The sequence below is a fragment of the Drosophila nasuta genome, chromosome 2L, assembly GCF_023558535.2.
Source record: "Drosophila nasuta strain 15112-1781.00 chromosome 2L, ASM2355853v1, whole genome shotgun sequence".
In the NCBI taxonomy this organism is placed as follows: domain Eukaryota; kingdom Metazoa; phylum Arthropoda; class Insecta; order Diptera; family Drosophilidae; genus Drosophila; species Drosophila nasuta.
This window is the reverse complement of record NC_083455.1, coordinates 13,363,259-13,371,378: the sequence shown is the minus strand read 5'-3', so window position 1 is coordinate 13,371,378 and position 8,120 is coordinate 13,363,259. Positions and strand designations below refer to the sequence as shown.

The 8,120-nt window shown below is 34.7% G+C and overlaps 2 protein-coding genes across 4 annotated transcripts; both read left to right on the top strand.

The window, feature by feature from the left end:
- Window positions 1-287: 287 nt before the first annotated feature.
- Window positions 288-4,367, top strand: LOC132798188 (lipase 3-like). 3 transcript variants are annotated; one of them, XM_060809955.1, is made up of 5 exons: window positions 288-382; window positions 1,660-1,892; window positions 2,978-3,155; window positions 3,218-3,579; window positions 3,661-4,367. In XM_060809955.1, exons 2-5 carry the CDS (start codon window positions 1,665-1,667, stop codon window positions 4,228-4,230), a joined length of 1,338 nt encoding a protein of 445 aa, XP_060665938.1. In that variant the 5' UTR covers window positions 288-382; window positions 1,660-1,664; the 3' UTR covers window positions 4,231-4,367. The 3 variants fall into 3 exon arrangements, with proteins under 3 accessions (XP_060665938.1, XP_060665939.1, XP_060665937.1); XM_060809956.1 differs by lacking the exon at window positions 288-382 and having other exon boundaries at window positions 1,484-1,892; window positions 3,218-3,573; XM_060809954.1 differs by lacking the exon at window positions 288-382 and having other exon boundaries at window positions 1,515-1,892.
- A 1,059-nt stretch (window positions 4,368-5,426) lies between these two features.
- On the top strand, window positions 5,427-6,876 carry LOC132798730 (lipase 3-like). Its single transcript, XM_060810688.1, has 4 exons — window positions 5,427-5,540; window positions 5,602-5,779; window positions 5,836-6,197; window positions 6,250-6,876. The coding sequence occupies exons 1-4, from the start codon at window positions 5,439-5,441 to the stop codon at window positions 6,799-6,801; spliced, it is 1,194 nt and encodes a 397-aa protein (XP_060666671.1). The 5' UTR covers window positions 5,427-5,438; the 3' UTR covers window positions 6,802-6,876.
- Window positions 6,877-8,120: the final 1,244 nt, after the last annotated feature.

Below are 8,120 nucleotides of genomic sequence, written 5' to 3'. Positions count from 1 at the left end.
AGGTATTCACTATGCACTAAACTAATCAGACGAAAGAAAAAAAAAACGCAAATGATTTAGAGACGAGTTTCGAGTATTTCACTTTGGGACAGGTTAGGCAGCTATATATATATGTATATATATATAGTACCTATGTGTTTGTGTGAAAACATCGAAAACTTGTAATTAATATTTAGTGCCCACAAAAAAAAAGAGAAAAAAAAGGTTTAATTCACAGCAAGTCGATAAACTAAAACTCAGCAGCTGCTTCAGCGACTTCAGTCAGAAATCGTCGCCGGAACGAAACGCATTCCAAAATTTTTGACGCGACAGCAACAAATGTTTGTTTGTTGTTTGTTGCTTTTTACATAATAACAAAAGTGTAGCAAAGTGTAGTTAGTAGGTAAGAATCGGCTGGAGTTATTTGTATATATATAATTCACTGCACCTGGCAACTTGACAAATGTTGATTTGCGTTGCTCTGCAAAAGAGTTGCTAGGGGGAATTACGACTGCTTAACGTTACGAAAGGTCTCCCCTTTTCCAATGACGCAGTCGCGATTTACACTTGATGGCCCACAGAGCTCCAGGGCTTCAGAGTTCACGGTACGGAGATAAAGCTGCCTGGCAAAGTCTCGTGCGTAAACCAAGTCAAAGTCAAGACTATAATTGGAACTTGAGCATCATTTAATCTTAAGCCGGACTCGTTGCTTATCAATGCTTGTGACGAAGTCATTGCCGCACCGAGAGATTTGAGGGTTATCAACGCACTTGACCAATATTTATTTCCATGTTGTTGTTATTGCTATTTTTTTTTTTTTGCTTGCTTTTTTGCTTTTGTGTTATGTGCTGTGTTTTCGGTGATCCAATTGAATTGAAAGTATTACATACTGATATATGCGGCTGTTGAAGTACAGTGTTCACTCGCTTAACGAAATTATTGTGAAGTTTTAATATTAACTTAGATGGATTGTAAAATTTTGTGAAAAATTAATAAATGCGTTAATAATGAATGTTTGTGTATTACACAAAATATACTTTGGAGTTCGTTTATAACAGACATTAAAAATCAATTCGTCAAGATGATTCGATGTAAATGTAATTAATTTAATAATATACAGTGAAACATCTCTTAGTGGACTTCTTAAGAGGTACACTTTTGTTTTACAAACCAGGATAAAAATTAAATTATTGTATATAATGAAATAAAGCAAAAATAATATATACAATAATATTAAACAAATACAAATAAATGCTTGATTTAAGTTATGACAACAAAATATATAAAATTTTTTGGAATTTTTAAATTTATATTTTAAAATCGATTATCGAAAATCTCTTTTATCTTGAACTGTCAATTTTATCTTAATCCTATCCTAATCTTTCTTCAAATAACATTCTACGACGCGTTTGTTTATCTATTTATGCATGTCTGTCTCACTCAAACATTCCACTTAGCGTGTGCACACTGTATAAACACAAACACGCTATAATCAGCATAATAGCATATGTGCTACGGTTTCATTTAAAATGACAAAGTTTCGTTCTCGCTGTAAAATCAACGGATCAACAGTCAACATTTGTGCCTCACAGCGATCACAGCTACTAAAACCATCTACGCTCTAGTATATCATCAATTAATTATATACACTTTATACATATACACACACAATATAAATAGGGAAAATGTCATTAATATTGCGCTTTGAGCAACTGCTGCTCTTTTCTTTGTGTCTGACTCTGGTGCCATTCGAGAGCAATGCGGATTTATCGCTCATCTTTGGAAATATGACTTTATTCAATGTGAACTTTAAATCACCGGCTTGGCTGGGTCGATCCATACCCGTGAGCAACAATGTTCGCATTGACAGCGATGTGGATCCCAACATACTGGAGGATTCGCACCTAAATACGGTGAGTTGATTCACAAGTCCAAGTGAAAGTGATGAAATTTAATTAAAAGTATTCAAAACTTGACGTAAGAAATGGAACTTTCCTTTGTTTTGCCTATTCGAAATGTTATCAATTAAAACTTTCATCTTTGTACTCAATATATATTATTATCAAAACTTTATTGCATTTGCAATACAACAGAAATTTTCTAATCAATTGAACTTTACTTTATTTCGTATGAATCATTTGCCGGAACTATTAGTAATTAAATAGCATATCTATAATCTTTGTTTTTATACTGATATACATACAGTATCCATCACACAATAACACACATGCCCAGAAAGTACGATTTTTATATAGAAAATAATGTGAATTGAAACTTTCGTTGTCGCGTGTAATTCATTAGTTAAAGGAAGTGATATCATCACGGCGATTACTAATTTCTGTAATATAGCATTGCTAATATCATTTGTAGGCATTAATCTTGTTAGTAAATGTGTGTATTATTATTAGTATAGGGTTTTTATTAGGAAAATGCAAATTCAATGGATAATTATTGAAGCTGTGTAATGAATACCTAAACAGAAAGAAAAAACGTGCCAAAATCAGGAAAAAAATTCTTGAAACAAGATTATATGTTGTCAAAATTGAACCAAGAAGGTTTATTCTTAAATCAAAATCAACATTCTGCAAAAACACTAAGACATGCAATCTTAAAATTAAAGATTGTAATCTTGTTTCAAAAATTGTAAAATCTCAAAATTGAACCAATATCAAATGATTAATTAAGATCCAGCAATCTTATATTTAGAATGTTAAAATTTTCCATCTACTATAAAGTAATTTTAAAGCAAGATTTTAATCGGAAAATAAGATGTTCTTAATCTTAAAATGCAAAAAACCGGACTTAAAAACTTTTTAACGTATTAACGCTCATTTCAAAATTGATTTTTTAAGATCAAAAAAGTCTTAAATCAAGATTTGCAATTTAATTTTTAATTTAAATTATTTTTCTCTCTGTGTACATCTTTTAAAATTACCTCACTATGTTGTATATATTACTTTTAAATTTTGCTAATTATATGTCTGTATTTTTCTTACAGTATGGCCTCATTAAGAAGTATGGTTACCCTGCAGAGAACTACACTGTGGTCACCGATGATGGCTATAAGCTAACACTACATCGCATTGCCAGACCTGGAGCAACACCTGTGCTCCTTGTGCATGGTTTGCTGGACAGTTCAGCCACCTGGGTGATGATGGGACCAGGCAAAGCTTTGGGTGAGCCAACTACAACAAACTATAAGCAATGAAACACTTAGTAATGACCGTTTTATTTTTAGGCTATCTGCTTTACGAGCAGGGTTACGATGTGTGGATGGCAAATGTGCGTGGAAATACGTATTCTAGGGGCCACATTAAGTATACGCACAATCATGCCAAGTACTGGGACTTTACATTTCACGAGATGGGAGTCCACGATATACCCAGTTCCATTGATTTTATACTCAATAAGACGGGATTTCCACAACTCCACTATGTAGGACACTCTCAGGGCACCGTTGTCTTCTGGATCATGGGCAGTGAGCGACCTGAGTACATGAAGAAGATCATCTACATGCAGGCTTTGGCTCCGGTCGCGTATCTGCAGCATTGCAAGAGTCCGGTGGTCAATTTCCTGGCCGAGGTTCACTCTTCGGTGAGCGTAAGTTCCCCTCCCTAAACATTCCTCAATTTCCTATTAGTTACACTTTATATTAAAATTGAATTTCTTTGTATTCCTCAGTTTATACTGAAGTTGATTGGCGTCCATGAGTTTCTGCCGCAGAACGAGTTCATTGTGATGTTCAATCAACTGATTTGCGATGAAACTACGATCACCAAGGAGATCTGTTCGAATGTCATCTTCCTGACGACTGGCTTTGACAAATCACAGCTGAATGAGACCATGTTGCCAGTTGTTGTGGGGCATGCCCCAGCTGGCGCCTCCACCAAGCAGATGCAGCACTTTGGTCAACTGCGTCGATCTGGCGCCTTCCGACAATTCGATTATGGCTGGCTGAGGAATCATTGGCGTTACAATAGCATCACTCCGCCCGAATATAAACTAGAGAATGTCCAGGCCAAGGTCGCCTTGTATTATGGCGAAAATGATTGGTTGGCACAGCCCAGCGATGTGGAGGCCTTGAGTCTTCATTTGCCCAATGTGGTGTCTCAGCATCTGGTCAACTATCCCAAATTCAATCATCTCGATTTCATTTGGGGCGTCGATGCTCGTGAATTGCTCTGGGATCGCATGCTCAGGAATATGAAATCTATCGACAGGGAACAATTAGGGGATAATCTAACAGCTTAAGATAGCGAATTAAGCTAAGAACTTACAGTATGAACATATTTTGTATATAAGAAATCCTTATTTATTGATTGTGCGCATCGTAGATTAATAAGTGTAAATAAAATGCATGTGATAGTTAATATACTTTAAAACAACAATTGAAAGCTTATTGGTGTTGATAGATTATTATTTTTTTACTTACGAATTTTATAAAAAAAAGAAGGTGCACGGATTTAATGGATAAGACTTATATGATTACAGACGAAATTGGATATTGTGTAGTACAATAATTATACCCGATACCGATTACACACAATAATAACTATAGCTTTTATGATTACTGAAAATTCGGTTGCGATCAGATAAAAATTGTAGATGTAATTTAAGAAATACTTTTGTATTAGTTGCTTTTGCTGACAATCTGGTATATTTTGCACTATATGGTATATTTTAAATTTAGTAATATATAATTACACCAAATATAGTGTTTGGTCTACTTTTAGCATATTTGCGGTATATTAATTTGGTATATTTAAAAATTAATTCCACATTGATTTGCTTTATTCACAATGGGTAACGGGTATCTCAAAGTCGAGCACACTTTGTAGCTTTCTTATTTGTTGTATATATATGAGGTTAAAAAACACATAACAAATTGAGTGTTTTTTAAAGATTCAAATAAAACGACAAAATTATCTTTGCTTGAGGGTTATCTTTTAAACAAGTTACAAGCTAAAATACATATAAATTTATTATAATTGTATATGTTATGTATATAATTATTCATTCAAAATTGTTTATATGACGCCTTAACTATTTAAAATTATATTATATTTAGTCACGAATATTGATAATAAAACTCGCTGCTGTTTATTATTTGTTTGCTTTTTTTAAACATTTTTACTTTTTAACCATAATTGAAAAGAATACTTTAGTTGACTTAATAAAAAATTGTATATATCTAAATTAAAATGGGTAATGTATTGTGGATGAAATAATTAAACATTTATAGCATTTACAAACTTATCCAAAATGTACATAAAACTCAAAATTTTCCGCAATATCTGCAATAAAACAATTGTTTATATAAGCGCCATTAGACATCATTATATTATTTATCACGGACCTTTTTTTAGAGCAGAATCGTGCTGATGAATTAGTTTTAACTTTGCAAAAGAATCTATAAATACGTTGGTCAGCTTAAAATGAATACGGCATTGTCTAAAAAGATGTCAGTGCTGTTTTGGAGTTTGATTTTGTTATGTCTACACGGAGCTATCGACGTATTCGGAATCGCTCCGGATGTGTTAGAGGATGCATCTCTAAACCCGGTATAATTTTGACATAAATTACTCATTAAAGTATGAAATATATTTGCTGAACTTTGCACAGTTTGAACTGCTGATGAAATATGGTTATCCTGGCGAAACTCATAAAGTGACAACTCCCGATAATTATATCTTAACCGTTCATCGCATTCCCCGACCTGGTGCAATTCCTGTTTTATTGGTTCATGGATTATTCGACACCTCTGCTACCTGGCTGATGATGGGTCCTGACAAGGGATTGGGTCTGTTTTAATAAATCACATCACATACGTAGTCACATTTTATATCGTGTCTCTAGGTTACATGCTTTATGATGCTGGCTACGATGTGTGGATGGCAAACTGTAGAGGAAATACTTATGCCAAGGAACATAAAATCTACAAGGTGTTTGAGGAAAGATTCTGGGATTTTACTTTCCATGAAATGGGCATCTACGATCTGCCATCCACCATTGATTATGCGCTCAATAATACGGGCTTCTCGCAGCTGCATTACATTGGCCACTCGCAGGGCACATTATCCTTCTGGATAATGGGTAGTGAGCGACCCGATTATATGGAAAAGATCATTCTGATGCAGGCTATGGCACCGATAGCTTACTTTAAGAACACATGGAGTCCGATTATCTTATTCTTGGGTACAACACGCTTCACATCGATCGTAAGTGAATGGAGTTCGTAACAAATTTCATGTTCAATATATAATTTTATAGCTTCTCAATGATTTAATGGGCTCATCAGAGTTTTTGCCGAATGAGCGATTGACAAGCATGTTCAATGAACAACTCTGTGGAGCGCCAATTACCAGAACGGTGTGTGAGAGTTGGTTGTTCATCATGCTGGGATTCGATGAGAAGCAACTGAATCAGACCATGTTGCCTGTGATCATGGGACATGCACCAGCTGGAGCATCGACTAAGCAGATCATTCACTTTGGCCAGATTCGTTCGTTGGGTGGCATGCATCAATTCGACTATGGAATGCTTGACAATTTGCGACGTTACGGCTCGATATCTCCGCCAAAATATAACTTCAAGAATGTCACAGCTAAGGTTGGCTTAAACTATGGCCAAAATGATTTGATGGCAGCTGTCAAGGATGTTCGCTTGCTGCGCGATGAGTTGCCCAATGTCATTGATGACAATCTCATTGATTATCGTTGGTGGAATCACTTGGATTTCATTTGGGCCATCGATGCAAAGGAATTGCTTTGGAATCGCATGCTTGATCATATGCAAACCTATGATAAGGATGTAAAGTCATGATTATACAAGAGTTTAACACAAGGCTGCACCAGGATAGAAAACCCTTTAAATATAATAAATCTTATTCGCAATGAATTTTCTTTAATATTTTGGATCTTAGCACCAGGGTTTCGTTTAAACGATATTATAACTTTTTGCTCTGAAAGTTACAGTCTTTCAGTTGCTATCAAGTAAAATTTATAGTATAGAAGTTATTCAAGAAATCCAAACACGTCTGCTGCTGTCGGGTTATAATTGCATTTTCTAAAAATGTGGTATATTTTGCATTCTATGGTGTATTTTGAATGTAGAAGTATATCAAAAAGCGAATGCAGCTATCCAGTCATAATTGCTTTATTTACAATAAAGTAGATTTTGTTCTTTAAAGCATATTTCAAACGAAGTAGTATATTAATATACGAAATATAGCCTTTGTTATATTTCTTAACTTATTCGGTATATTTATTTGATATCATTGATTAGCTCACTCTTTCAGTCGACGTGTTTATACCCGCTACCCATAGGGTAGAAGGGTATTATAACTTTGTGCCGGCAAGAAATGTATGTAACAGGTAGAAGGAGGCATCTCCGACCCTATAAAGTATATATATTCTTGATCAGCGTTAACAGCCGAGACGATCTAGCCATGTCCGTCTGTCCGTCTGTCCGTCTGTGTGTCTGTCCGTCCGTCCGTATGAACACCTAGATCTCAGAGACTATAAGAGATAGAGTTATAATTTTTTTCGACAGCATTTGTTATGTTTGCACGCAGATCAAGTTTGTTTCAAATTTTTGCCACGCCCACTTCCGCCCCCGAAAATCAAAAAAATCGAATAACAAGCGTAATTTTAAAGTTAGAGTTGCGAATTTTGGTATATATAATAATAACTATAGTAGTTATGATTCCTGAAAATTTGGTTGCGATCAGATGAAAATTGTCGAAGTTATTAAAGAAATACTTTTGTATGGGCAAACACGTCTACTTACTAGGAGTCTTAGTTGCTTTGGCTGAAAATCTGGTATATTGTGCCGTCTAAGGTATATTTTGAATGGTGTACTATATCAATATACCAAATATACTATTTGGTATATTTTTAGTATTTTTGCAGTATATTCGGTATATTTTGAGAAAATTATCGCAAAATATATTTCTTTTATTCAAAATGGGTAGCGGGTATCTCACAGTCGAGTGCACTCGACTGTAGCTTTCTTACTTGTTTTTTCTTCTCTCTAAAACTTCTATTTTAATGAACTTAACATTCCCTTTTCACTGTTTTCGGAAGCGGGTATCTTACATTTTTATACCCGCTACCCATAGGGTAGAAGGGTATTATAACTTT

Coding starts and splice junctions, on each gene's coding strand:
- LOC132798188 (XM_060809955.1), top strand. CDS start 1,665: ATGTCATTAATATTGCGCTTTGAGCAACTGCTGCTCTTTTCTTTGTGT. Junction 3,156..3,217: donor GGGACCAGGCAAAGCTTTGG/GTGAGCCAACTA, acceptor TTTTATTTTTAG/GCTATCTGCTTTACGAGCAG. Junction 3,580..3,660: donor AGGTTCACTCTTCGGTGAGC/GTAAGTTCCCCT, acceptor TGTATTCCTCAG/TTTATACTGAAGTTGATTGG.
- LOC132798730 (XM_060810688.1), top strand. CDS start 5,439: ATGTCAGTGCTGTTTTGGAGTTTGATTTTGTTATGTCTACACGGAGCT. Junction 5,541..5,601: donor AGGATGCATCTCTAAACCCG/GTATAATTTTGA, acceptor AACTTTGCACAG/TTTGAACTGCTGATGAAATA. Junction 6,198..6,249: donor CAACACGCTTCACATCGATC/GTAAGTGAATGG, acceptor ATAATTTTATAG/CTTCTCAATGATTTAATGGG.